Source organism: Aquila chrysaetos, chromosome 15 (assembly GCF_900496995.4).
Source record: "Aquila chrysaetos chrysaetos chromosome 15, bAquChr1.4, whole genome shotgun sequence".
Lineage (NCBI taxonomy): Eukaryota > Metazoa > Chordata > Aves > Accipitriformes > Accipitridae > Aquila > Aquila chrysaetos.
Genome location: NC_044018.1, coordinates 28,270,281 through 28,297,696, shown reverse-complemented (window position 1 = coordinate 28,297,696; position 27,416 = coordinate 28,270,281). Strand labels below are relative to the sequence as shown.

Here is a 27,416-nt window from a genome sequence, read left to right as displayed (position 1 = left end):
TGCGGCACTAATGGCAGGGAGGGGAGGAAGCCAGGGTGCCCAGCAGAGCCGTGTTATCAGTGGCCTGGCACACCCAGCTCATGGCTTTTATGCCATGGCCAAAGGGTAAAATGAAAAAAATCCCCTGAAGTTAAATGAAACAAAAAGCTGATAGACGTTGCCCAGATGTTTTTGTGTTTGCTGTTGCAATGAATTGTGGGTCTCTCTTAGCATTACAAGAGATTAGCAGGGCTCCACTGCTGCTTCTTGAATTTTCAGGTGTGAGGCATGCAGCACTGACCTGGGAAGGGGCACTTGCAATCTGTGTGGCTGCAGCTTTTCTGCATTAGCAAAACCACATACACTGCACACTGATGATGGGGAAAAGGGCATCTGCACGCTCCAGGAAATGCTGTGAAATATCTTTGTGAGTCCATACAGATGGATGCCCTTTGTGCTTTCTGCTCATTCTTTGGATCTGGTCTTGGCTCAGTCTGGGGTCATAAGTGGAGCTGGTTAAAATTTAATCTCTCTGCTTCAGAGGGGATGCTAATCTTACGAAGGCAAAGTGCCCTGAATTAGTGTAAAAGCAGGTGTATTGCAAATCTCCTGTTGAGTGCAATTTCTGCAAGTTGGATTCAGGAGAAATAATTCAGCTTCAGAAGCAGCTTTGCAAGGGAGGAGATTTTTGCACTTCCAGAGAAAGGAGACAGACGTGACCCAGAGAAACCCAGCACCCACCCACTCCAGAGCCCTCCACCACGGAGCACTACTGCTGCTAGACTGAGCAGCGTGTGAGCTGCTTTCGGTGCTGCCGCCTGCTTTTCAGCAGGCAGAGCCATCACCCAGCTCTCGTCGCTTGGGCTGAGGCTCCTGGGGTGCCAGACTTTGCCTCCCACTGCTTGTCTGAACAGCAGCTGAGCTTGCCGTGCTGACAGGCGGGATGTCACTGCTGGAGAGAACAGAGGCAAAAAAGAACGATGATGGGAGGATGCAGGTCTCAGAGGTATTAAAAGGTAGAAAAAGCCATCAAACAACCCACAAAGCAGTATTTTTTGGCCTCCCTGTTTTGCAGCAGTGACTAAGAAGAATAACAAGCATCTGAAATGTGCGTAAAATCAAACAGACACAAAGCATGTTCATGTTGGTGCGGGGCCAGGAACGTGCTGGTCTGGATGTGGGAGTGAACCAGCAAGCTGCTGTGGTTCATGGAGGAGCTGTGAATTTGGGCTCAAAGAATTTAGGGAAAGGTGGAGCTTTGCAAATGTGAGTTGAGGGAAAGATGGAGCCCAGCAGAGAGCAAAAGACAACTGCAGAGGGCAATTTCTCCTTGAATGGGCAAGTGCTTTGACCCATCTGGTGCCATCTCAGGGACGCTATTGTGTTCATGCTTTGGGGCAGGGTAAGGGCAAGACATCACAGCCCCATTTTCCCTCCTGTTACAATTTAGGCAGGTAATACTACACAGTCAGGAGAACATCCATCTTTCTATACTCAGCTGTGTAGTTTCAGCCTTCCACAGTACAGCTCCATAACCGTACCTGTTGCTTTCATCACTGAAACATCTCAAAGCCCTTAGTTATTATCATGTCAGTTAAACATCTTAATAGCTCTGCGCTGGTGAGAGCATGTTAATGGCTGCGGAGGTCGCTCCATGCATGCACTTTAGTCACAGGCATTAAAGATGCCCAATTGATTTCATTTGGGTGGTCAGTAGTATGTCCTCTTTCTAAGCCAGCTCTACAAGGAGATCTTGCTGCTTCCTGAGCGCATAAAAGCAGTGAAATTGCTTTTTTTCCTTCTTACAGCATTGCTGGTTTCCATGCAGGTGTAAAGCCCAGCTATTCCTGCCAAGGCACAGAGCACTTCACCTTCTTCCTCTTGCTCTCTGCAGTGTAAATGCACAGTAATTATACTTTATAATACTTATTTAAGCATACTTTATAAGTTTTCATCTAATTCTTTAAGCAATACTTCTTTGAGTGTTTTTGCCATCTCTGCTTGCTCTTGGCCTCTGTATTTCTCCCCTCCTAGTATGCTGTCCTGATTTTCTCTCTTCAGTTAAGTGCCCCAGCTGAATGCTGCGTACCTGCTGACCATCCCTGGTATTTCCTTGTGGGCTGTGTTGCAGGATGCGGTCACTTTGCTCCATCCACCTACCCCTGCGGCACTGCTGTACCACCAGCTGCAAACATGGGGATGCAAGGTTGGACATGTGTTATTGTAATAACAGGACTGAGGTCACTGGCAATGTGGTTCTGTCCACAGATGTCAGAGGGTTTTACAAAGGAGGTAGGTTCTGCTCTTCTCTATAGGGAAACTGAGGCAGAAGAAGGGCAAGGACTCAGATGCAACCAAGCCTGGGAAGAAGGCTGCATGCAGATGGTGGGGAGCTTTCTTCCCCAGTGTTTAAGCTGCATTTGCCTCAGTTTCCATCAGTTTTTCAATAACTGCTAAGGCCAAAACCCTGCTCTGCAGTTGATTGAGATTTTCATCTGATGTTTAAAAGGAATTAAATGGCATGAAACCAGTATGGGCTGGGCTGAGTCCCCAGCTCCACTGGGCAGGGAGGAGTAAGGTGGGGGGGAAGACAACTCCTCTCCTGGGAAGGCTTCCACCTGGGAAGCCTAATTAGCTTGATGAGAAGCCTAATTGGCTTGATGAGGTTGTAAAGGGCAACACCCCATACAGTAGAGATGAAAAGAGGTCCTCCAGTCTCTTGGAGATGGTGGGATTTTGTGCTCTTGCACTGGGGTAGCCCCAACCTGGGAAGAGGTATGTACCATGGGCTGGGAGCTGGGTCTGCTTTGCCTGAGGGGTTGCCGCAATGAGCTGAGCAGGACCTGGTCTGGTGCCAGGATGAGAGGAAGGACAAGGGGCTGTAAAACCATCCAGCAGCTCCTGGTATCTGGCTTTGAGGAGTTCCCAGGCAACTTGAGGCAGTTGATGATGGTTTTAAGGGGATTTAGCAATCAATGATAGTAATAAGTTTCAGTTAGCTTTATGCAAATTGCTAGAGCATCTTTGCTTAGTCAGTGCCTTCTAAATGTTTTTGTTTGTTTGTTTTTCCTGGGGGAAAAAATCATTTGGAGCTCCACCCTGTCCTAATGAAGACATCTAACCTGGGAAGCACCTGTTTCTTGTGCCTTGCTGGCAGCCAGCTGTGTTGTAAACACTCAGTGTTGGGTGGAATGGGTCCTGCTCCTTGTGTGCAGGTGTGAGGCAGAAGAGAGCTGTGCCTTTGACTCAGTGGTGCTTTGGAGAGGTTATAACCTGTCTCCTTGCATAGCTGCTCATGTGCGTGGAGAATAGATGTGCTGGGGGTTATGGGAGACCACTGAGGTGTGGTGTCTGGGTTAGGAAGGAAGAGGTCTGGTGGACGGAGGGCTTGGCCTGTGCCTGTTTTAGACCCCTGTAAGCTTTGGCTTTTGAGATCCTGGAGCAGAGACAAGAATTAACCCTCCTTTCCCCAAATGAAGGTGCCAAATGAAGGTGTCAAATGAAGGTAACTGAGTTGCTATGTCAATTTATTGGAGATGCAAGACTAAAACTAGAATAAAAGCCACTGACAAAATACATGGTCATTAGAAATAAATCACTACTTCCCCTTTTCCTTCCAACAGGGTTAATGCACTTAACTAGCAGTTTAGTGTGCTAGGTACTGGACGACTAGGAAGGCAATTGATGCTGGTCCCATGTTTTTAAGGTTGTGTTTTGATCCCTTGAATAAGATCACACAGGAGCTTTTTGTCTTAGGGCCAGACATGTTGATGGATCAGCCCCTTTCATACCTGACAGCGGACTCTGGCCTCCAGACCCTTCAGTTATGATGGCATTTATGGCAACAGATGAGGCAGACCATTAAAAACCCAGAAGAAAAAGGAAAGTTGAGGATCAGTTCCAAAACAGGTAATGCAAGTACATAAGCCAACTGCCTTCAAACAGCAACAGCCCTTGAAATCTATCCTTTGGGGCAAATAATCAATGAAATCAATGCAGTGTGTAGGGAAACTACAAGCTAGGCAATTTTAGGGGAGTTTTGCTCATGCCAGGGGTGTATGTGTAATCTAAAAGGCCAACTGATAAAACTGGGTTGATCCAGGGTGGGAGCGGCTATAACAACTGGGCTGGAAAAAGCTCTAATGAAAATGCCCTTGGATAGAAGGTGCCCTCTCTCCGACTTCATTTTAATCCTTGAATATGTAGGAGTAGAAAGAGCAGGGAACTACACCAAAGGCATCTTGTTTTAACTGTGTAATGGGAGTGATGAGGGGGATTTTAGCCCTTCTTGCTCCTAGATTCCCCAGCAGAAATAGCAGAACTCTTGAGCATAGAAAAGACCTCTTTGCCTTTTGTATCCCCGTGTAATGGAAAATGGGAATGCAGTTTGGGGGAGCTGGGTGCACACCAGCTCTGGCTTGGCTGTTGCTGTGTGTTGGCAGAAAAGTATGCGTGTTGCTTTGTTTCCAGCCTTGTCATTGATCTACAGCTCTTTACATGTTACTCCTGGCTGACTTGGTCATGGACACCACCTTCGTGTAGGAGCTCCTTGTGCTCCTGCTGCTAACACCGTCACCGCAGCTCACCACTGTGCCGCAGACCCCCACACTGCTGGTCCAGCATGAGTTTCTGTTGGCTGATGCATGGGCACTTGCAAAGTCAGGCTTGGGGCTGTAGGAGAGACCTCCCTGTGAATGGCAAACAGCTGCAAAAGGCAGAGCAAAGCTGAGTTTCAACTTAGGGAATTCCCTGCAGAAAAGGCAGAAGATGCCTGAGTTTGGTAGAAGGTGAATACTCCAACTTACAGGTGTTGATGGGGAAGCCGCCTTCTGCGCAGAGCCTGCAGAGAATGGGAAAAGGTTGCACATTATCAATCTATCTTGAAATACGAAGTCCTTTAGCCTCGACTGTGAGCCTGGCCCTCTCTAGCCTATCTCTTGCTGTTGGACTGGCTGCTTGGGTGGGTTTGGACTGGTGGAGGTCTGTTAGGACTGATGGGAAGAACTGATCGGCATCAGGACTATGTGGTTGATTTGCAGCACAGCAGCTCTGCAATAGCACTGTCCAGTTGTTTTTCCTTTCAACACATGCATCTAAAGTAGCTTGTGCAGCCCTGCTAGGGTCTGTCACTCACCTGGTCTCCTCTCCCTCCAGCAACTTCCTATAGGTGACGATCTCGATGTCCAGGGCCAGCTTGGCGTTCGTGAGTTCCTGGTACTCGCGGAGCTGCTGGGTCAGGTCTGCCTTGGTCTGCTGCAGGGCTGTCTCCAGCTCAGAGAGTTTGTGCTTTGCATCCTTGATGGTTGTTTCCCCACACTGCTCAGCGTCAGCCACGGCAGCTTCCAGCTTGCGGCACTGCAAGGAGCGAGACACGGTCAGTCTTAGCTGTCTCTTGCTATCTTCAAACGTAATGCATTATCAAGAGATGGATTTAAAGTCTGGTTGTGCATTCAGCCCAGCAGTAAGATGGACATGCAGTCACCTCTGGCAGGGGTTTGAGGGAGCTGGACATGCAGTTTCAGTGCTCTGATGTGTTGCTTACAGGGGATGGGATGCTGTAACTGTATCTGCCTTCAGGTACTGCATGAGTTGGGCTTTAATGCAGCCCTAGCTGGAGCAGCAGAGTCCCAGCTGATGTGCACCCTTTGCAAGGTGCTATGGCACCATTTAATTTAGTTGTGGAAGCTCGCAGGAACAGTGATTTGCTCTCTGCTCTGCTGAAACAACCAGACCTGGCTGTGCTTACCTGGTCCTTGGCGCTTCTGACTTCTCTGTTCAGTCTCTGGACTATTGGTGTCAGCTCAGCTATCTTGTTTTTTGTCTCTCGCAGGATGTCAGCATTTCTGCCTGCAGTGACTCGCTGCTCCTCAAACTGAAAAAGCTCAAAATTCATTGTTGCATATCCCCAAAACACATGCTTTGAGTTAAATCAGAGCAAATCAGGAGAATGGGGGGGCTGTTTCTCAGCATTTGAAGTTGGTCTGAAGAGGGAAACTGCACCCAAACCCTCCCTCTGCCAGATTTTCTCACCTTGCTTTCATACCGTGCCTGCGCTTCTGCCCGGCTCCTGCGGGCAATGTCCTCATACTGAGCCTTGACTTCCGCAGTGATGCCATCCAAGTTGAGATCTCGGCTGTTGTCCATCTGCATGATCACTGAAGTATCTGAGATCTGGGCCCGCAGCTGGTGGATTTCCTGGTGATGACATGGGGTTGAGCTGGTCAGAGAGATGCTGGTCCTGCTGTGCCCTCAGTCCAGCCCTAAACTGGTGTGTCACCCACACTGTGCAACTTGGTCCTCCTTTGTGGTGACCATGCAGAGATGAATTGCCAATTCTCAGCATTCACCGGAAGGGATGACCACTGCCCTGTTACCCCCTCTTCCCCTGTCCTTTGGGATAAGCAGCTTCAAAATCCAGCTGGGAAACGCAAATGACGGCTGGAGCAATAGGGAGGCTTCTTACCTCTTTGTAGAACATTCTCAGGAATTCAGCCTCTTCTTTCAGGCTTTCCACCTTGGCTTCCAGCTCTGCTTTGTTTAAGAAAAAACAGTCCGCATCCTGTAGACATGTTGGGGATAGAAGAAGGAAGTTTGTTAGCGGGAGCGGACTCAGGGCTACCCTTGGGGTGAGGGACTTTCAGTGCTGGTACTGTGACCATGTGCCAGCTCCCAATTACACAGTTGCTGCTGATTTGAGTTCAAGTAAATGCAAGCACCAGCTCCTGCTTGTACTTGTTTTGTGTGCTGCTTTTGGGAAATAAATCACTGCATGCACCCCAAAGACCTGAACCCGGAGAGGAGAGCTCAAACAGCCCCTTCCTCACCTTCTTCAGGGCAATAAACTCACTCTCGGTGCACGTCCGCTGGCTGCATTCGTCCTTGTACCTGCATGGGAAAATGGGAGATTTTGTTTGAGTTCAGTGCAATTACATCTTTGTCTGGGTTTCTGCAGGCCTTCTTTCAAGAAGTGAAACTCCTAATTTTTTTCCTTCTCCCCAAACAGTGTTTTGGGATGCTTTGGTCTTGTTTCGTAGCCCATGGGAAAGCAAACATGTTTTCGGAAAGGTTTCTGTGTCTTTACAAATTTGCAGAAGAACTGTTTTCTTTTGACCTCTGCAATAGCAAATAGCTCCTGAACTTTTCTAAATGTTAATTCCTTGAATTAGGAAGGAGAGAAAGAGAACCTGGAAGAGGGACATCCTCTGTTGTTTCCTCCTTCTCTGTGTAAATTGGGACCTTGTTTAGTATACTGATATCCTGGTAGATCTCTCCATCTTCCGACTGGTTCTCTGGGAACCATTTACTGCCACGAAAAGTTCACAGTTTCTGCCTGTTTACAAATCTCTAACAACATTTTGAGCCCTGCACTCACATTTCTCTGTTTTTTACTTACATTTTCTTGTTGGTTTCCAAAACCTGCTGTGCTGCTTTCAGGTCTGTTTCTAACTGGGCTCTGTTGCGCCCCAGTGCTTCCAGCTGCTTCTTCAAGTTACCAGTATAAGCCTCTAACATGGGTATGATGGTATTCTTGCAGTGTTTTTGACCCTGCAAAAAGCTCCACTTGGTCTCCAGCACCTTTTTCTGCTTTTCCAGGAACCGAACCTGAATCCCAGAAAGCAAAATAGGAAACGAGATGAGGATTAAGAGCTCGTGAGAGCCAGTGTCCGTGCAACAGCAGTGAAATGTGTTCCTGCTCTTGGTACATGTGAACAGCTCTTGGTACAGCGTTTCCTAATCCAGTGTGCTTTTCTTCTGGGCCACCCATGTAGACATGAACAAAAAAAGTACGCACTTCTAGAAAGGAGAGATTTGCAATAAATTGGGGATGTGCAGAGAGGAATGGGAAGGAACTGGAAGACTGATGAAACTGGTCTTGGCTTGTTCCCTCTCTGTAGTCAGGCTGAGAGATCAGAGCAATAATGCCTGTACACTGAAGCTTCCCCAGTGGCTCATAGCCACCTCGGTGCTCAATTGGCACCCTTATGCAAGTTGCCCTCAATGTCTAAAATGAGTTGTCTTAGAAGGATTCCATGCCCTCTTCATGCTAGACACCTCGCTTGGACTCCAGTGCCTGCAGACTGGAGCTGGGGAGGGGTTCTCAGCTCACCTTGTCAATGAAAGAAGCAAATTTGTTGTTGAGGGTCTTGATCTGCTCCTTCTCTTGGTGCTTCACTGTTTGCATGTTGGGATCCAGTTCCAGTCTGAGCGGTTGGAGCAGTTGCTTGTTGATGGTGATGGGTATGATGGTGCATGGTTTGGAGACTCCGTCAACCCTGTAGCCAAAGCCAGCACCTCTGTAGCCAAACCTTGTGCCAGCTGCACCAAAGCCATATCCATGTCTTGGAGGAGGACGTCTTCTGACAGCTATTCTGGGCCTGGAGCATGTCATACCATCAAGGCTTCTCCTGCTGAAGTAACCCAAACCACGGTAGCCCATGCCACCACCCCAGTGACATGAGACGGTGCTGAAACTACATCGATTCCTGGGAAGAGCTACAGAGGAAGAGACGAAATTCCTGATGGCATGGCCGGAGCTGATGCTGTAGGAACAGCAGGACATGGTTGCTGGTGGGAGGGGGATTGGTGCAGGCGATGTGCTGGGAGCAGATTCTAGGGTGCAGTTCCCTCTGATCACAGTGGAGCACCTTCCTTTTATTTACATGGAAAATGGGGCGAGGCTGCATGAAACTTCCACAAAATGTTTATGATGCAAAGAATGTGAACTACTTAGCATATATTGTGCTTACCAACAGAGAAAGCAGCAGCATATTTGCCCCATTTACCAGCAGAGAAAGCAGCACCATATTTGTCCTATAAAGGTTTGAAGAATGTTGTTAAGTCAGAGGGGTCAATTTAGGTCTTGTGTAATAGCAACAAAAATTAGGGGAGTTGTACTGGGTGAATTGTTTTCAGGAAACATGGTAAAAATTGCACGGTCCCCTTTTTATAGGTTGGATGAAGTGGAACTGAGACTTTGAAAATGTAAAATACTTTTCTATTAAAGGAGATCTTTATGTTTTGCTGGTACCTCAGCTTGCAAGTAAGAGCTTTGAAGGAGAATGTGATTCAACCTGCTGTTTAATAAAAACTATCAGTAATAAACGTGAATTTACTAAGAATTAATGAACAAAGTCTTGCAGGCGGGTTTGTGGTAAATGACTATGTTTTGTTGGTTCTACCTATAAAAATGCAACGTGTTTTAATGCCAGGGAAACATCTGTGGGGCCAAATCTATTTCTCAAGGTGATTTTTCTGCAGGTTGCTGATGTGAGTGTTTTCCAACATGGTAATTTATTTGGGGGGAATTGCTGGTTAGTTGAAATTGAAACCGATGCTTGGAACATGGTAGCTTTTGCAGACACTCTTATTGGCCAAATTGTTGGAAAACTGGCGTCTCCTCCTCCCCTCATCCCTCAGCTTGAAAGTTGGGTTCCCATCTGGTTTGGGGCAGGGCCAGGCTTGGTCCTTTGCCTTCTAGGTTGGGCAAGTGCCCTCGTTGCAGCATCAGGGCTTGGACTCTTCCTGGCTTTGCTTTTCACACACATGTGTGTCTGGGTCCTCGGAAGGACAGGGATAGCGTTGGTGCCTGCGTCGCTGTGTGGGAGGGTGGTGTGTTTTGTAGGGGCAGGGTGGAAGTTTCAAACTAATGATTTTGTTTTGCTTACTTCATTTCTTTCCCCTTCCCTATTCAGTGGTTGGTTACAATTGCAAGCTAAAATTACCAGCTTTGCTGTAGGGATCTGGGCGCCCTTGGACGCTTCGGCTCCAGGGCTCACAGACATCCTTAGGGGAATGGGGCATGAGAAGATCTAGAGCGAATCTTGTGATTGTCCTCAATCCTCATGTGTCAGACCATGTTTCTCCAGACTGTGGTTGTACTTCATCGCTTTCTGGCTGCATCTTTTCTCTCCCCGTTGTCATCCTAGGAAACGCTTTCTGCTTTTGATGAGACAACTAACACCAAATGCAACTGTACAGTGCTTTTGGACAGAAATCTGAGGACAGGGGTTGCAGGAGGCTGGGCTTGCAGGGAACCTGACCCTAAAGGAGAGAGGGACAGTGGATAAAGCTGCAGGTTCACCAATGCAACAGGGAAAGGCAGTTGAATATGTTGTTGAACTGACTCCAAAAAAACTCAAAATGTTTTGAGCTAGCTCAGTTAAGTGAAATAGTTCAAATCAGGTTGAGCATGTTGGGAGTGAGATGTTTTGGTGCTACTTTATTTTTTTTAATGGGAAAATCTTAATTAAAAAAAAAAAGGTTTTGTTTCAGAAAAACTTTTTGATAGGAGAACTCCTCCTCTTCCAGCCTACCACATGCTTCAGAACAGGAAAATATCCTCTGGTTTTGTTCTTGTTCTTGTGATCTCTCGCATCCCAGCTGCATTCACACAGCCTGACTGTAGCCGCTTTCAGCAGGTCTGTCATACCACAGTGATTTTCAGCCCCCAGGGAGTTTCCCCCCTCTTTCATCCCGGTTTTAGGGGATTGTGTCCAGGGGTATGATGATGTTCACTGAGTGATGGACATGGGAGGAGCGTGGTGGGTGAGATGTAGTGTGACCTGATCTCCTCACACCCCTCCCTGTTCCCATGGACCAGCTCTGTACCCCACATTTTCCAAAAGCTAGTGGATCTCTTGAGGACTCTAATGAGAGATGGCCTTAGCCTTGATTTGATTTTGGGTCTGTTTTTTTTTTAATTGTCTGGTTAATGTGTGTTTTGTAATTCTGCAAAGAGGAGCTATATAATGTGATCTCAGATTTGCTGTTTCAGTTTATTAGGGAGAAATGGAGAAAAAACAAGGTAAAGGCAAACAACAAGCATCATAGAGGAACTGGATGATCTAGGTAAGACTTCTTTGCTCCCTTTGATTTTTAACTTTCCATTGCAATCATGTCCATAAGCTGGAGGAGCAGAAACTTCTATTGCTTAGTATTTTTAACCCAGTTATCTTCCCAGGCAAGTGGTTCTGTAATACATATGCTGTGCTAACTATGCACTTGCCAGGAGGAACAGGCAAAATTTGGGAACAGCCAATGTGTAAACCTACAGCACAAAGTAACAACAAGAGCAAGTTTCATAACAGTAGTGAATGTTGCAGGGAATAAGCCATGTGGACTGGACTGAAAGCTTTAAAATCCCTCCAGTGTTTTCTGTGTGTGCTGCTGATATGAACTGGTGGAGTGAGGACCCTCCTTTCAAATGCTTGTTGTTTTTTTAGTATTTTGACCTGTAGGAGGTTGTAGAGGACACAAGTTTGACATTAGAACTCTTCCCAGTCACAGCACTGTATCCTCCCATGGTACAAGGAGCACAGATGTCTCCAGAGCCAATGATGCTTTTGCCACAGATGCCTCCTCCGGTCACTAGACCTCTGCTTCTGAATAGGGATCTGCTGCTGGAGGAGTAGCTGCCACCAAAGCATGGGTCAGTATTGCATGCGATTCTTCCTGGGGATCAGCACACAGCTGCAAAGAAAATATTTCAGCTCGGGATTTCCATCCTACCGCGTAGATCCAGGGGGACTAGTAGGAATAGGGATTTGTCTGGTACTTACAAATATTCACAGGGCAGCCACCATCTATGCACAACCTTAGAGGGATGAGGAAAATGGAGATGTGAAAAACCAAAGTCCGTATTTAGTGTGTGTCCCTAGAACTGGCCAATAATTGGGACGTTTGGGAATGTGGGACGCTGCTGGCAGGCCAGGCGGGTGCTTTGGACTTACCATGACTCGACTGCTCAGCTCATGCCTGTGAGGAAGTTTTCCCGAGTCTGGTGTTGGGCCCAAGCATGGAAAGGGTATTGCTTTGGCTCTGTGTGTGTAAGTGTGAGCAAGCCCCGGCCAAGGGCTTTCTCTCTGTCCCCTCAATTAGCTTGTGTGTGAGTAGGTACCCAGTAATTTTGGCTGGGGTGGCAAAGGTGGCCAGGCACAACTGTGGCTGGGCCTTTGGCTTGATAAGACCTGAGGCTACACAAGACATCTTCTTTATTCATGCAATGTCTTCCATTTGGGGGAAGACCTAAATGCCCGAGTGCATTAGGAACTTCTGACTTTGTCAGGCATTTGGGTCCATAAATGCTGGAAAGTGCTTTGGGAAGTGTCGCTCCCTAGGGCATTGGGTCTCAGTGGGATTTACTCCAATTACAGAGGTGATGGCTCATCAGGCAGACTGTGAGAGGTGGTTGTGGGGTTAGGTGTGTTACCACTTCTTCCTTGCAACCATCCTGCAGGGTTGTACCAGCACTACCTACTCTCCTCTCCATCCAGCAGCTTCCTGTAGGTTGCAATCTCAATGTCCAGGGCTGGCTTGACATTCATGAGCTTCTGGTACTCATGGGCCATGTCCTGCTTCACCTTCTACAGGGATACCTCCAGCCTGGTGAGTTTGCACTTTGCATCCTTGACAACCACTTCCCTGTGCTCCTCAGCTTCAGCCATGGCTCCTTCCAGTTTGCATCTCTGCAGGTAGGAGATTTTCATTACTGCCACTTATTTGCATGTGCTGTGAATAGTTCAGAGCTCTTGAATCTGCCTGGCTGTGTATTCATCCACCTGTGCTTTGTTATATTTTCAGACTCTATTGGTAAACCTCTAACTCCGGGATGATTCTCTCTGCCTAGCTGAGACGTTGGTGTATGTGTTGTCTTCTCACTGCGGGTCTCTACTGATGGTAGTTCAGTTATTAGTCGTAATAGACCATTTTACTCTGTACACTGGATTACAGGCAAGTCTTAGAGTTGAGCAGCTGACATGTATTTCATCAAAACTGGCTTTATTGCTCCCTTGCTCTAGCAGAGGAGTTTTGGAAAGCCACAACCTGGGAGTTGCGATTGACACATTACTGCCCCTGAGTCATCCTTACCTGGGCTTTGGTGTTTTCGTGTTCTCCAGTCAGTCTCTGAATCACCCGATTCAGCTCCACAATTTCATTCTTTGTGTTACGCAAGCTGTCATCGTGTTTGCCGGTGGTTTCTCTCGGTTCCTCATACTGAGGAGAGAGAAAACACAATGAAAATAAATACCAGATTGAGGACATGAGTCAGTAATTAAACCTACTATGTGATTCTGGGACTGCAGTCCTGGATCTTGAGCTTTAAGGCAAAAGCCTTTGTCACTGGGGGACACGAATGACTCATTTACACAGTAGCAGCTCTGTGTGTGAAGACGTTAACAGAGAATGTGTCACATAGAGAAAACACAGCAGGTGGCTAAGAAAGCAGACCTTTAAAAAGCCTATTCAACCCAAATTAGGAAATCTGAAGAAGCAGAGCCCATAGCAGAAGTGGGGCATAACTACTTTTGCGAGTGTCCATCATGACTCACCTTGCTGTAGTACCAGGACTCTGCATCAGCCCAGCTTCTTTTGGCAGTGTTGTCATACTGAGCTTTGACATCAGCGATGATGTCGTCCATGTCCAGGCTTCAGCTGTTGTCCATTTGCACAATAACAGGGGTGTCTGAAATGGATGCTTGGCGCTGAGTAATTTCGCAGGGGTAGCAGCAAGATTGTCAGTTGTCTGCACTGGAGGCGTTTTCCCTGTGGATCTCCATGGCGTGGAGACAAGGAGATGTGGTGTGCTCTGTGTACCATGACTTCAGGCTCATTGCAGAAAACCCAAAGAAGGATTTCCTGGCTTCTTTCTGGCTTCTACCTTCACTATCAAGTTGAAACAAATTCCTTAGGATCTTGCCTGTGCAGTGCAGGAGTAACACCTTTGAAATCTGGAGCAATCAACTGATGTATGCATGAAACAACAAAAATCTCTGTGATCATTAGTGATGGGTTGTGGGACCCTAACTCCACAGACCCCCTAAAGAGGCATGGGGTGGAGGAAAAAGGAGCGGAAAAGGAAAAGCTGTTACCACTTTATACAGGCTCCTCAGGCAGTTGATCTGTTGGATGAAGGACTCCACCTTGGCTTCCAGCTCAGCTTTGTTCACATAGGCGCAATCCGCGTCCTGAAGCGCGTCAAGGGTTTATGAAATGAAAGAGCAAACTGCTTAATGCCAGCAAGTGATGTGATTACAAACTCTTAGGGCTGCTCTTTTCAAGGCCATAAATTTTACCATGCTATTAAATTGTTTTGCTCTCTTATCCTCTTAGGCAGAAGACAAAAAGCACTAGACACAGAGGAGAGAGGGAAAGGTTTTGACCAGTTGGGGTATACAAACATCCCAAATGAACAAGCTCAGCTAAAACTGACTCACTTAAGGTGGGATTCAACTCTTTTAGTTAAATCTTCCCAAAAGTTGGCCTTTAGGTCCCTCTAGAGTCTCTGGAGAGTGAGAGGCAGTCTCACCTTCTCTTTCCGGCAATATTGGCTGCTGTTCATACTAAAAGCCCAGAATAAGTGTTTGAGTTGGTTTGAAATGCGCTTACCTTTTTGATCATGACAAGCTCATTCTCTGCACGTTTGCCAGTGGGTTTCCTCTTCATACCTGCAAGGAGAAGAAAAAAGATCACTTTGCTCCTCATTATTCAGCTTATGCAAGAATATGAATCTAATCTTCTTCTACCACCTCCAAATGCTCAACCTCAGCATGGAAACCAAGTGCTGATGCAAGTAATACACATGTACGTCTGGAGGAGATCTTGCATCTTGTGCAGCCTTTGCCATCCAAAAGATAGATGAGATCAGTTCTAGCCCTAGTTTTGGAGCTTTTATCTTTTTTAAACTTTTTTTTGTGATCTTCCATGATACCCTGCATGGTGCTCAGTTCTGTTTCCAGCTTGGCTCTGTCGCTTCCCAGAACATGCAGCTGCCTCTTCAAGTTGCCAATATAACTTTCAAACATTGGCTCAATGTTGCTCCTGTAACACTTCTGTTCCTGTAGAAATCCCCATTTGGTCTCCAGCACCTTGTTCTGTTGCTCCAGGAACTTGAAACCCAGAAGTAAAGCATTCAAAGTATAGTGATTTGTTATACTGGTGGCACAGAAATGAACAATTACAGTCCCAGAATGGGCAAATTGAGAGAGAAAATCTGTGAGTTATTCAGGATAGTATCAGGTGAATGGAGAAGGCATGCATTTAAAAACTTCCAAACAGTGTCTTCTCATAAGAAGGTTCTTCAGAAAAATGTCTTCGTTGTTATTATGCAAAAAGCACCAAGTTAGACTCGGCACTGAAGTAGAGTGGGGTAAGTCAGAGGTAATCCTACTGAAGTTAGGGTTCAAGTGATATAAAAATGGGGCATTAGGGAATCAGCTTCTCTGCAGGTAACAGCAAAGCTTGATTGTCATTTGCAATAAGACTGCTTTACACCACTCTTGGACCACAAAAATACCTTCTTGCCCCCACTGAAGGCTCCTTTTTGCTCTAAGGTGGTGCAAAATGTCCTCCTCATAAAACCCAAAGAGGTCCTTACTGCAAAGTCAGGCTGCGAGTTTTGGCTGCTGTTGCTAGTAAGCAGTTTGGCAAATGCATTCTTTGTCTTGGATGTGCCATATGGCAGCTTGTTATGGCCCTGCAGCTGCGATGCCTGTTGAGCTGGGCATCTCTTCTCTTGCCTTGTCAATGAAAAATGCAAATTTGTTATTGAAGGTCTTGATCTGCTCCTTTTCCTGGTACTTCACAGACAGACTACAGGTTTGGGTCCATCTCCAGCTCGAGCAGCTGGAGCAGATGCTCATTGACTGTGACCTTGGCAATGGGTGTGCAGGTCCCCAGGGCTCCACCACCCCTGCTGCCAAAGCCAGCACCTCCATAGCCCGACCCCATGTGTGAGGGGCTGTAGCCATATCGTGGTAGGTGACAGCCACTGATTGCTAGCTTGGGCTTGCAGCCTACATTGCCATCAAGGCTTCTGCTGCCGAAGCATCCCGGCCTGGGGTACCCCACACCACCACCTCCCCAGCACGAGACGGTGCTGACAGTATATCTCTTCACACTTCTTGGGATCACAGCAGAGCAAGAGCTGAAACTCCTCATGCCCCCAACTCCGGAGCAGATATGGTAGGATTGGCAAGATGTCAAGACCAGCTCAAAGGAGAATGAAGGCAGAGGGAGAAGCTGAACGCCAGAGCAGGAGGCAATGCACATGACTTAACCCGGCCAGAAACCCACCACAATGAGAAGCAGAGCTTTCACCTGCTTATGTCCCAGGAAAACAGGCTTTGGCTGCACAACCAGCCCCAAAAGACCATTTTTAAAGAAGTTTATGAGCATAGTTTGGTAATATCCCACTCGTCTCTTTTGCTGAATAGTGACCTGAGCTGCTTTTAAGTGCACACCTATTGTTGAGTTATAGGCTGCATTTCTAATTTGAATGGGAGGGAATCCCTGGTCCCATAAAAACTGCATTTGCAAACCTCCCTTTTTTTTATAGTAAGCATGAAAGAGAGAAGCAGAACCAATCTTTTGATGTTTGCAGGGCACTGGGAGCAAGGGAAGGAGCGTTGCTTTGTTTTACATGTGGGAAGAGAAGAATCTGACTTAAACTCTTGGGAATATCTAGGGATCCAAACACTGGGGCTGACTTGGTTTGGTATTGCATTAGCCTTTAGCCAGAGTTGCTCCTTTTGTTAACCTAATTCTATAATTTACTCCTTTCTGTCTTTCATTTGACTTCTGTAATTTTGTTGGCCTCAAGAACAATCTTTTAATTCCCTCGGGACTGGAGATGGACCCATGCAAGCATATTTCTTGGTGCTAGGGCTCTGCTGGTCTGTAACTACAAGCAGAAAATGGGTGTAGTGAAGGGGGATGTGAGAGCAGGAGAAAGCAGTAAAAGATTTTCCAGCTCAGACCTTTGCATCAGCTGGGAAAAAAACAAAGGTAAAGGTTGAATAGATCGAGGTGATCTCTCAAGCTACCTATGTGCTTCTCTCCTCCACTGAATGCCCTGAAGAGGGAGTCTGTTGTTTTCCCTAGTTTTGTGGGGAGTGTGACTGACAGCGGTCTGACAGATTGACACCTCTCATTGCTTGCAGAAGGGTCCTCCATGGGGAATAGCTTACAGGAGAACTGGGCTTGGTCATTCTTTTCTGGTGAAATTGTTTGGCAAATCCCTGTGAATGTAAATTTGGAATATATATTTTTATATATATTTCAACAAAGGAGGTGGGTTCAGAGTGACAAAGATGCAGGAAGGGCAGATAAGTCTTTCCTAGAAAGTGAAATAGTGATTTTCAGTCACGTCTTTGCTGAAATACCGAAAGGGCTGTGTGCCATGGGTGGGAACCCTCTTAATCCTTTTGCCTCCAGTGGGATAAGACTGAGGGCTTAGCCCTGAAAATCTCAACCTTTTCTAAAGGTGCATTTGCTTTTATGTGATTTTCTTGGCATTCACCACGGCCTGAGAACATGTTCTGCTCCATGAAGAGGATCAGAGAGAAGTTCATGCACGCAAGCCTGAAAGCTGGCCTGCCTCATTTAGCCGCGTAACATTTTAGGGTAAAGCTGTGTGGGAGTTGTATGTGCTAAGCACTTTTTGGGACTCAGCCTAAAAGGAGTTCAGAGAGCTCAGCATCTTTCATGATTGGGCCCTGGATGCTGGAGAACAGCTGCTACATGTGATAGTTGGCATCTTCTGTGAAATGGAAGAAGTCATGTTGGCTTCTTTTCTTGCTTTTCTCTCTCTTAGGTTTTTAATTACAGACCTGAGCAGAGCTCAGTACCGCCAGCTTGTCTGAGCCAGCCCAGCTTCGATCTGCTGACCCAACAGAAACCTCAACTCGGGAGCATCTCGCTGCCCTGGGATCACATCCTTATTTAGCACTTGGCCTGATGGCTCTGTTGGCCGCTCCGGAGAGGGGATGGAGATAAATCCCTCCTGTTTTCCCTGCATAAGCTGCAGGTCTGGAACAAGCCTTTCCAGAAGTTTAGCTCTGATGCGTGGGATCTATCTTTCCTGACTTTAAAACACCTTTTGGAGTGCTTCTGCAATGCAGACATCTTCAGCCAACTGCCTAGAGCGCTTTCAGTCCCACAGAGGGGGGGAGGTGTTACTGGGGAACAAATTGACCCAAAATGGTCTGTTTTGGTCCTTTGACTGGCTCGGATGTAGGCGTTTATGGCCAGGTGAAACCAGCCCCACCTTCTGGTCTTGCTCTGTTGGCTGTGCAACTTGGAAAACCTCCCGAAGCACTCAGGTATTGCCGCTCTGTGACCCCTGTCTCCAATACACTTAATGTTCTCCCTCCTCTCCGGAACTGACATGGGGAGGAGGAGATGGGAAGGCTCTCAGTGACAAAGACTGCCTATGGTAAATCTTCTAAACCTTTTTCTAGAATTATACTTTCAGATTAATTTCATAATGGCTCAGAAAACCCACATTGGTCATGGTAAGTTTGATTGCAGTTTATTGAAGAAATTTCATAAAACCCATGCAGTTCAATGGGAGCAGATGAGTGGAAATGAGCTAGTTACATTTTGGCACATAATTCTCCAACCCTCTTCTTTGCCTCCCTTCCCCTTCCATAAAAAGAGAAAGGGGGGGGGGGGGGGGGGGGAAGCTAAGAACAAAGGCATTAAACAAGAGATGTTTTTCCAGGTTATGTAAAATTTATGTTACCAAAGCCTTCTGTTCCTCCTTTTTGTCTTCCTGTATTTTTAACCCCTGTCTGTACTTCAAGCTCACTCTGGTTGGTGGAAAGGAAAATGGCTTGCTGCTGAGACAAGATCTAGCAACCTGTAGGTTATGCGGTCTTTTGGCTTAAATTATACATACTGGGTGGGTGAGGAATTAGACATTATAAAGAGCCAACCCCTTTCACCTATGGAAGATGAAGGCTCCATTTTTGGATGTAGGTAGAGCTAGAGAGCCCTGGAGTGAAACAACAGCAATACAAGAGGAGTTGGGAAACAGAGCAACTGCCTCTATATTGAAAGTCACTTTGTTTTCAATTCTTCAAGTCTTTGGGGAGAGCAAGCCCAGCAGTGGAGAGCAGGGTTGCTTAAGAGGGAGCGCAAGGGTCTGTGGTCTCAACACCCCTCCTGGTTTCTATAGTAAGCGGGTGAAGGGACACGTTCTGCTTTCATGTACACTGGCCTAAATCTAAGTCCTGCATCTACTCTGCATTTGTACCAGAGCACTGGAGCAAAAGGGAACCCTGGGAAGCTGGAAGCTGAGCTCTAACAATGGCACCCGTTAATGGGAAGGCTGATTACTCATTGATAAGCAGTGCTGGGCTTCCAGTCAGCTGGGTGAGGCTTTATGCAGAGGAATTAATTGGACTTAGGCATCTCTCCCAAGCCAATAAGTAGTGCTGGGGGTGAGTTTTCCCCTGATGGGAAAGTGGTAAGCGTGGGTCTTTGGATGGTGTTAATAGGCTTTGTGCTGGCAGCAGGAGGTGGTGCTCAACCTCTTCTGCTCCGAGTGAGCTGGATGCTGCCGTGACTTAGCTCCGATAGCTCTTCTTGGTAGTGCTTTTCGATACAAACCTCATGCTTGAGCTGCTTCCCGTGCCAGAGCTGAATCCCCCGGCCAGGCAGCTCCCGCTGCTGGAGCTGGCACCACTTCCCCCCATGCTGAGCCTGTTGCTGAAGCCTGACCCCAGCCCCAGCATGTTCCCACCTCCGTAGCTGCTCCCAGATGAGACCACGGCTGTGATGGGAAACCATGGGCAGAGGGTTAGTTTGTTTGGAATAGTATGAAGGAATTTCAACCTTTAGTTTCACACATTCATGGTTTTTCTTGGACAGTCTACCACTGCCTGTATTTCACACAACTTATTCTCTGGCTTTTCTTCCTATCCTGTAGCAGAGCTGGCCTTAGACATCTGAGTCTCCTAGGGACAATCTCAAATGTCCTAGGGACAAAACCTTTCAAGTTCAGAGTTGGTCAGAGAATAGATGTATCAAGCTCTTTGGCCTCCCCAGTCCCGCAGAGTGCTGCAAAACCCTAAGTATACTCCATTTTTGTGCTGGTAACTACTAGCTGCATAGCTCATTTTCATCGTCTTATCCTCAGTTTCAGGTACATTTAAGGAATAACTCAATGAATACTCAATCTATTGCTTGTGAGCCAGACTACTTACAAATATTCACCGCACCAACGCCTTCTCCAGCCAGTCTGGAAGAAAGAGAGGACAGAGAAGTAAGGGCTTGTTATTTAGGACAATTTCAAGCAACAGTTTGGCACCAGGGACATTGGATAACAGAATGGCCTGGAGTGTTAAGGTGTGATGATGAGTGTCCGATAGGAATTGAAATAACACCTGTAACTACGTAGGATAGGAGTGTGTTTTCTCTGCAATTTTTTGTGGCCCTTCCCTCTCTTGTTGGAAGGCAGATGTGAGAACATCTGTGGGTTTGGACATTATTTTGTTTGCAGGGGGAGGCACCGACCTGCTCTCCTCGCCCTCCAGCAGCTTCCTGTAGGTCGCGATCTCGATGTCCAGGGCCAGCTTGACGTTCATGAGCTCCTGGTACTCGCGGAGCTGCCGGGCCAGGTCTGCCTTGGCTTTCTGCAGAGCATCTTCCAGGCCAGCCAGTTTTGCCCTGGCATCCTTGACGGCCATCTCCCCGCGCTGCTCAGCATCTGCAATGGCCGTCTGCAAACTGGTACACTGCAAGAAGTGGAAATAGGTTTGGTGACTGCTCAGTGGGTTTGGACCCTGATTTCCAGGCGTTCTTGCAAGGGTACAGCAAGGTAGTGGAGATGGAGATGCCCCCATGTTTGGAGGGGTCCTGTGCACCATACCTGTTTCTTTACACTATCAATTTCCGAGTGGAGCCGCTGGATCATGCGGTTCATCTCTGAGATCTCCATCTTGGTGTTGTGGAGGTCATCCCCGTGCCGGCCAGCCGTGAGCTGCAGCTCCTCATACTGAGATGGGCAGGGAGATGAGACACCAGGGCACAGTCAGATCTGGGCAGGAGCTTGAACTCATTGGTAGAGACTGACCCTGCTCTGATCCTCTCTTGGCTGGGTCTCCCGTCTCTTTCTGTACTCAATCCAAGCTCTTACTCATGAGCTTTAGCATATGTCCTTCCTACCTCTATCTCCTTATGCTCCTCTGTCTCTCGTTAAAATGGCATTTTCACATGTCCAAGAAACTAAATGAATCCTATCCAAATTGACTTGATTTTACACCCTACTCCCCTGTCCTCTCTGCTTGCACTCTCCAGTATAAAATAGCCTTTGGGAAAGGCTAAACAAAAATTTTGCTAGCTCACCTGTTTAATTTTCACATCCTCACCTTGCTTTGGTACCAGGACTCAGCCTCTGCCCGGCTCCGGTTAGCGATGTCTTCGTACTGCGCTCTGACCTCTGCAATGATGCTGTTCAGGTCCAGGTTGCGGTTGTTGTCCATGGATAGGACCACAGAGGTGTCGGAGATCTGTGACTGCATCTGAGACAGCTCCTGTAAGTCAAACAAATTCGTTCTCAGTCCCAAATGTTTCACTGTTGTGCTTGTCCCAGAGATGATGTGTGGTAGAGGGGTAAGATCAGGGAGGAACTGCAGCTCTGAAGAGCTCTCTCAGGCTGGTTCAATCCTGTTGGTACCAGGAAAATAAGGAAATCACAGAACTAGGAAGTGTGGGAGATTCTTACTGCTTCATAGAGGGCTCGCAGGAAGTTAATCTCATCTGTCAGTGCATCCACCTTGGTCCCCAGGTCCACCTTGTTCATGTAGGCAGCATCCGCATCCTGGAATCGCAACAACAGGGGTAGTGAACAAAGCCTATCTGCATCCTTGTACAAAGACCAGTTGTCATTTAATACAAACCTTTGATGACAAACTAGAACTGAAGAATTCCTTGACCTCTGTGCCTTTAAACAGAGCCAAAAGTGACCTGGTTTCTTCCCTCTACCTTCTTTTTTGGGGGAGGGAGGGATAATAGTGTCCATAGATCTAAGCAATTTTTTACATGTAGAAGCCACTGAATTTCTCTTTTCTTGCCAGTGTACAGACAGATATTTTTGACAATGCTTTAAATAGTGGAAGTTTCTTATTGTGTCTCCTGCAGGTGGGACCAGGGGGGCTGTGGAGGGTGGGATTGGATACAGAGAGGCTGCAGAAGCAGCAGAGCATCTAGTGGAGTGACTACAAGGTATGGATGACCCAGATCTCATCTGGTACCTGGGGGACCAGGACTCACCTGAATTTTTTGAGGGGCCTGAAACAAGATCGAGCTATTGCCAGGGACTGACATGCTGGCACAATTGGGTGTTTCTGCTTCAAGGAGGGATGACTACACGTTTGCTAAGTGCTTTGCCCAGCTTGGCACTGCTGGATAAAAAGGGTTATTTGCATTCAAATGTGTTTTGCCTTTAAAAAGTGTGTCCCTTCTTTGTTGTTGGTGCCTCACCTTCTTGAGCAAAACAAAGTCATTCTCTGCAGTCGTGCGCTTGTTGATCTCCTCTTCGTACCTGTTGGGAAGGGGGGGATGAGCATCCCTTTATAGCTTCCATACTGCCACCCACCCCATCCACCACAGGCATGCGGAAATCCCTCCTCCACACATTCATTATAGGGTGCTTGTGGAGAGACTAAAGAGTCTGTTCCCAGGGGCATTGACCACCGATGCATGGATCTTTGGAGGAAACAACAAAAAGAGCTATCTAACAATGCTATATCCTTGCTATGTCAGTGCATATATTATATGTAGCATTATTAGATATATGTATCTCACTGATTATGATAGAAAGACAGCACCCTTGGGCTAGGTGGTGGGAGGAGGCCATCTAGAAAAGCTGCAGGCCTTCATTAAAGGCACGTTTTATCCTCCTAGAAGTTTTTGCTGTGAATGGGAGCCTTGTACTCTCTAAATTTTCTCAGGCCGGGAGGGCTGGGTGGAGCCATAGCTGAGCTCATCGCTGCCACACCTGGGTTAGTCAGAAGAGCTGGGATCTCTGACGCCATCTCCCGCGGTGGCTTCGGGAGGGCTGGGGATGGCCAGGGAGGAGGGAGGATGATGGCCTGGGCAAGGAAAGCCAAGGTCTGGATCAGCAGCAGCACGCAGTCCCACTCTTGGGAAAGGGTAAAAACCAGCAATAGCCATGGACTGATGCCCAGCTCAAATGAAATGATTAAATGAGGGAGATGAAAGACGGGAGTTCAAAGGAAGGAATCCGTGCAGCTAATAAGACGTTAGCCTTTCATGACCCTTTCATGGGGGAAGATTTCTTCACATCAGGAATATCCAACCCTTAAAATCATGCTTCCATTAAGCAAAGTCCTAGCCTGTATATAGATTTGTGGGTCTCTGAGCTCTTAGCCACATAGAAGAGGAAAACTAATTTGGCATATGTCTAATTTCTAATTGCCATATGGATTAGTACTTGACTCAGAAGAGCAAACCATTAGGATGAATACTTTGGGATCCACAAAGTTTAAAATAAATAAAGCTGAGAAGAACAAATTCCTAGGAAATGGGGACAGAAGTAGTGACATCCTTTTGGTAGGTGTAGGCATTATTGCCACAATGCAACATGATGCTCCCGGCCCAGCAATGCGTATGATGTAATTGAGCGTTTGCCCAAAGATTCCCTGATCTGGAGCCAGAAGGAATATTTGACACTTTGTCAGATGAGGCAGAGTATTAAAGTCTGAACCTCTTCTATGATGTGACCTTTGGTTGTCAAAGGATTTCTTGTCTGAAGTCATGGCGCACCCAAGGGTCTTTTCTCAGCTGAGCAATCTCTGTTGCTGCTCCAGACTGTGCTAATGTTAGACATTGCTTTTCAAAATTTAAAATTGCTTTCACCATGGACCTGTGACGAGAATAGGAGGAGGACACTCTCTGACCCAGTTAATCAATAGCAGTATTGTGCTTACTGCTGGGATTCATCTCAAGTCAGCTTTCTCAAACTTGGCTATTTTGGCTAAGCTCTGTTCTTTGAGGTTTCTTCGGTAGCTGGTGGAGAAGGATATTTATCTCAGGAATGTCATTTGTCCCATCCTAAAATGAATGAAGGAAATCCAGATCGCTGATTTGTAGCAGACCCTGACACCTTACCTGGCCAAACTGACACAGGACAGATTTTTTTCTCTGTTAAATGTTTCTTTTCTGAGGGCACAGAGAATCATAAAAAAGAAGTCTCAAAGTAGACCATGGATGACGATTTCTCTTCCCCAAAGCAGTCATTTCCATTCCGATGCTACTTTGGGGCTAGAGGCACTGTTGGTAAAGGTGGCAGAAAATGTCAGAGACATGATCTCCCAAGAAAGGGAGAGCAGAGAGCTTTTGGCAGAATGTGTGTGTCTTTGTTTTGAATTGCAGCCTGCACCTAGCTCTCATCTCTTGTTTTTCTGGTTCCAGATTGACAATTTAAAAGCTCCTTACTTATTCACATCCATTAAGCAGTGCATCCCTCGTGGGCATGGTAGCAGACACTAACTCTTGATAGATGTTTTTCCAAAGTGCAAAGAGTGGATGAGAGAGGGAACACCTCCTCCTAACAGCCTAAAGAGTTAATGAGCTGAGCTGAAACCCTCGTGCAAGATTTCAGTGACTTTCCATGGGGTGGAAGCTAACTTTCAGGAGCGCTAAAGCTATTCAATACATTGATATGAATTATATATGATTATAACAATTTTTTTAAAAAAAAAGAGCAACACTTAAGCACACACTTAAAATTAATCTTTCTTTTTAGATAATTTTTCTCTTCTGGAAGGGAACCCACATCAGTAAGAAATGTGAGTGTTCAGAGTGCTCAATAGTCTTGTTAAGATTCAGGTTTCATCCTGGTCTGTATTAAAATGATTACACAGGAGCTGAAACCATTTGGAAAGCTTAAGCTCTGGACAGACTAAGCTTTTGAGAAGGTGCTCCCAAACTCCTGTGGATGTCTGACCATCTGAGCCTTTTGCAACATTTTAAAAGTTCACCTGTCCCTGCAAAACAAATACATGTGTCTTGCAACTGGTAAAGTGCTGTTGCTGACATTTATACAGCAGCTAAAGTGAGGGCAACCCGAGTCACTTTAGTCCTTTCTGAGGTCTCACAGTTTTGGGGTTGCCTTGGGTCTTTTAACTCATCCAGGAAGAAGATAGAGTCAAGAAAAACTGGACAGGTTTCTTTCTGTGTGTTGCTTACCTGATCGTGAAGTCTTCAACAGCATCCTGCATAGCTTTCAGCTCTGAGTTGAGCCGCAGCCTATCCCCTCCTAGAGCCTCAAGCTGTCTCCTCATGTTGCTGATGTATGCGTCAAACATAGGTTCAAGGTTATTTTTCACAACTTTTTGGTCTTTCAAGAGGCTCCATTTGGTCTCCAGTACTTTATTTTGTTGCTCCAGGAACCGCACCTGAAACCCATCAGAAAAATTTAAATCATTTGGGATCATCAACTCAAAACTTGCCTCACTTTTCATGAGATGGGGGCTTTAATGTGAGGGATTTGGGGGTTTTCTTTTATGTAATTTAAAGTGGGCTTTAGATGGGCATGTCATCAAAAGATCATTGGTAGGAAGATTTGCAAACCAGGAGCAAAGAAACCTGGAAAAATAATTTGCACCATATCCAGACTGTCTATAGAGCTCTGACAAAATGAGCTGTATAGACAGTCTGGATATGGAGGTAACAAGCTGAACAAAGTTCTTAATTCTGTGCATTAAGGGTTTAGAAGTAAATTTATAATGTTGAGAGTAATCCTGATCCTAGTCTACAGGCAATGACAAACATGCCAGGCTGGATGAAGTGGAACATGTCTTACCTTGTCGATGAAAGAGGCAAATTTGTTGTTGAGGGATTTGATCTGGTCCTTCTCCTCCTGCCGCACTCTCTGCATGTTGGGGTCAATCTCCACGTTAAGAGGTACCAAGAGGTGTTGGTTGACCATGACCTCCTGAATACCTCCAGGGCCATATCCTCCTCCAAACCCAAACCCAGCTCCACCAGCTCTATATGCCAACCTGCCATGACCTGACCCATAACTGTATCCTGGTCTAGCAGAACAATACCCTCCGCTCATGGAAATCCTCTTGCTTGCCCCTAGATTGTGAAGGCTCCTGCTGCCAAAACCACCGCTGATTCGTCCCATGCCTCCACCACTGCTACGGGACACGGACATGGAGCTGAAGCTGCTTCGGTTAACAGGCATAGCGGCAGAAGCAGTACTGAAACTCTTAGTGAGTCCTCCTGACCTAATGCCGACTGACTTCTGTGTAATCATTCGCTGGTGGTGAGAGCAGAGGACAATGAGGTGAGATGGCAGATGAGTAGAAATCTTTGGGAGTTTGGATCAGGAGTCCCCTCTGCCTTTTATCCTTTTGGAGAGCTGGGCTTGTCCGCAGAGGACCGCAGCTCACTTGACTGAGCTAATTGGTTTGGTATGCTGGCACGTGGCCACCTTTCCCAACCCGTTAATCACCAGACTCACTAATGCAATGGGCTGGCAATCTTCAGGCTCATAAAACTCACCAAATTTTCTAACCTGTATTTTTCAGAGTGGGGATTACTGGTGGGAAAAAAATATATTTACATCCAAAGTTCCCTTGGTTAATGGTGTCAGTGGCCATTTAGTTTAAAGCTGATGGGACTGAAGTTGCCACAAGAGGGAATCTAGAGATGTTGAAAATGCTAGTTTGATGTGCTTTGCTAAACAAAAAACTGACTTTGCTCCCCGATTGCCAGCCATCTTTGGGTAGGAGCAACCTGTCCTGATCTAGGCAAGAAGTTAGATGTCTTGGTCTGCACTCCTCATCTTTGCAGGCAACACTTCATCTGCACAGAGGTACTTCTGGTAAAGGTGATAACGTGTGACACACCTGTGCCTTTCTGTTGGCTATAAAGGGAGCCTGGATGCTTTGTTTAGCCAAAATGCTGAATGATGAGATAGCTAAAAGCACATGGTCCCCCAGAGAGAAAACAGCCTGACTTGTAAAAGTCCAGGTCATCAAATGACCGTGATGCTGGACAGTGTTTAAATAACAAACCAAATACCAGTTCTGCTGGTGTCAGTGGAAATATGGTCCAGAGATGCCAGAGAAAGATGGGCAGGTGTTGAAGAGGACGAGCTATTTCCTTTCCAGTAGTGTGTTATTGTGCTTAGATCTAGAGGATTAATGAAAAGCTGGGGTTTATTATATCACCTTCTCTTTAGGCTAGGAGTCAGCATGCACTTAATGTGCGTCACGTTTACCTCTAGTGCTTTAGTCACTCGGCAGTGTTTTGTCAGAGACTGAACCAGCACAATCTGCTGCAGTAATCTCAGCCCATTTGGTGCTTTGTAGTTTGTCTCTCCTTACCGCTGTTCAGGAGATCAGAGAAGGGGAACCAAACCTTCCTTACCCTCAGGGTCTTTAACTATCTCACAGCCTATGTGTGGGGACGTTATTTTTCCCAAAGTGGGTGAGTTTGGGGGTTTAATGGGTCTTTTCTAATTATGGTAATGGCAGTGACGGCATTTTATTAGCCCCTGCAGCTAGTGCATGTACAGAACAGCATGAGCTGAAGTACTTGCTTTCTTGGGAAAAACTAGATTTATATCCCTACATGACTCATCACATAAAACCTTGAAAGATTACAGGGGTTTTGGCATG

At 46.6% G+C, this 27,416-nt stretch overlaps 2 protein-coding genes, 1 long non-coding RNA gene and 1 pseudogene across 5 annotated transcripts; 1 reads left to right on the top strand and 3 right to left on the bottom strand.

The window, feature by feature from the left end:
* Positions 1-5,109: 5,109 nt before the first annotated feature.
* LOC115351066 (keratin, type II cuticular Hb4-like) lies at positions 5,110-8,600 on the bottom strand. The gene is made up of 7 exons (XM_030037380.1): positions 8,087-8,600; positions 7,373-7,581; positions 6,804-6,864; positions 6,443-6,538; positions 6,010-6,174; positions 5,726-5,851; positions 5,110-5,334 (listed from the first exon to the last, which is right to left on the bottom strand). The coding sequence occupies exons 1-7, from the start codon at positions 8,537-8,539 to the stop codon at positions 5,110-5,112; spliced, it is 1,335 nt and encodes a 444-aa protein (XP_029893240.1). The 5' UTR covers positions 8,540-8,600.
* A 2,597-nt stretch (positions 8,601-11,197) lies between these two features.
* Positions 11,198-15,705, bottom strand: LOC115351070 (annotated as a pseudogene).
* On the top strand, positions 11,313-25,983 carry LOC115351079. The gene is made up of 4 exons (XR_003926690.2): positions 11,313-11,407; positions 12,348-12,449; positions 21,145-21,295; positions 25,871-25,983. It is a non-coding gene; the product is annotated as an uncharacterized LOC115351079 (long non-coding RNA).
* On the bottom strand, positions 18,448-26,099 carry LOC115351061 (keratin, type II cytoskeletal 6A-like). 3 transcript variants are annotated; one of them, XM_030037370.2, is made up of 10 exons: positions 25,589-26,071; positions 24,973-25,181; positions 22,243-22,303; positions 21,485-21,580; positions 21,129-21,293; positions 20,630-20,755; positions 20,275-20,495; positions 19,965-19,999; positions 19,480-19,531; positions 18,448-19,425 (listed from the first exon to the last, which is right to left on the bottom strand). In XM_030037370.2, the coding sequence occupies exons 1-10, from the start codon at positions 26,045-26,047 to the stop codon at positions 19,326-19,328; spliced, it is 1,524 nt and encodes a 507-aa protein (XP_029893230.1). In that variant the 5' UTR covers positions 26,048-26,071; the 3' UTR covers positions 18,448-19,325. The 3 variants fall into 3 exon arrangements, with proteins under 3 accessions (XP_029893230.1, XP_029893229.1, XP_029893231.1); XM_030037369.1 differs by having other exon boundaries at positions 18,448-19,531; positions 25,589-26,099; XM_030037371.2 differs by lacking the exon at positions 19,480-19,531 and having other exon boundaries at positions 18,448-18,741.
* Between the last annotated feature and the right edge of the window lie 1,317 nt (positions 26,100-27,416).

What these genes read in the sequence shown, in the direction of transcription:
- LOC115351061 (XM_030037369.1), bottom strand. Translation starts at nt 26,047, where the DNA reads ATGATTACACAGAAGTCAGTCGGCATTAGGTCAGGAGGACTCACTAAG. An exon ending in ACTTTGTTTTGCTCAAGAAG is followed by an intron (nt 21,581 to 22,242) that starts GTGAGGCACCAA and finishes TTGCGATTCCAG; the next exon opens with GATGCGGATGCTGCCTACAT. An exon ending in TGCGAGCCCTCTATGAAGCA is followed by an intron (nt 21,294 to 21,484) that starts GTAAGAATCTCC and finishes TTTGACTTACAG; the next exon opens with GAGCTGTCTCAGATGCAGTC.
- LOC115351066 (XM_030037380.1), bottom strand. Translation starts at nt 8,539, where the DNA reads ATGTCCTGCTGTTCCTACAGCATCAGCTCCGGCCATGCCATCAGGAAT. An exon ending in TTGCTTCTTTCATTGACAAG is followed by an intron (nt 7,582 to 8,086) that starts GTGAGCTGAGAA and finishes TCTGGGATTCAG; the next exon opens with GTTCGGTTCCTGGAAAAGCA. An exon ending in TGAGAATGTTCTACAAAGAG is followed by an intron (nt 6,175 to 6,442) that starts GTAAGAAGCCTC and finishes TGTCATCACCAG; the next exon opens with GAAATCCACCAGCTGCGGGC.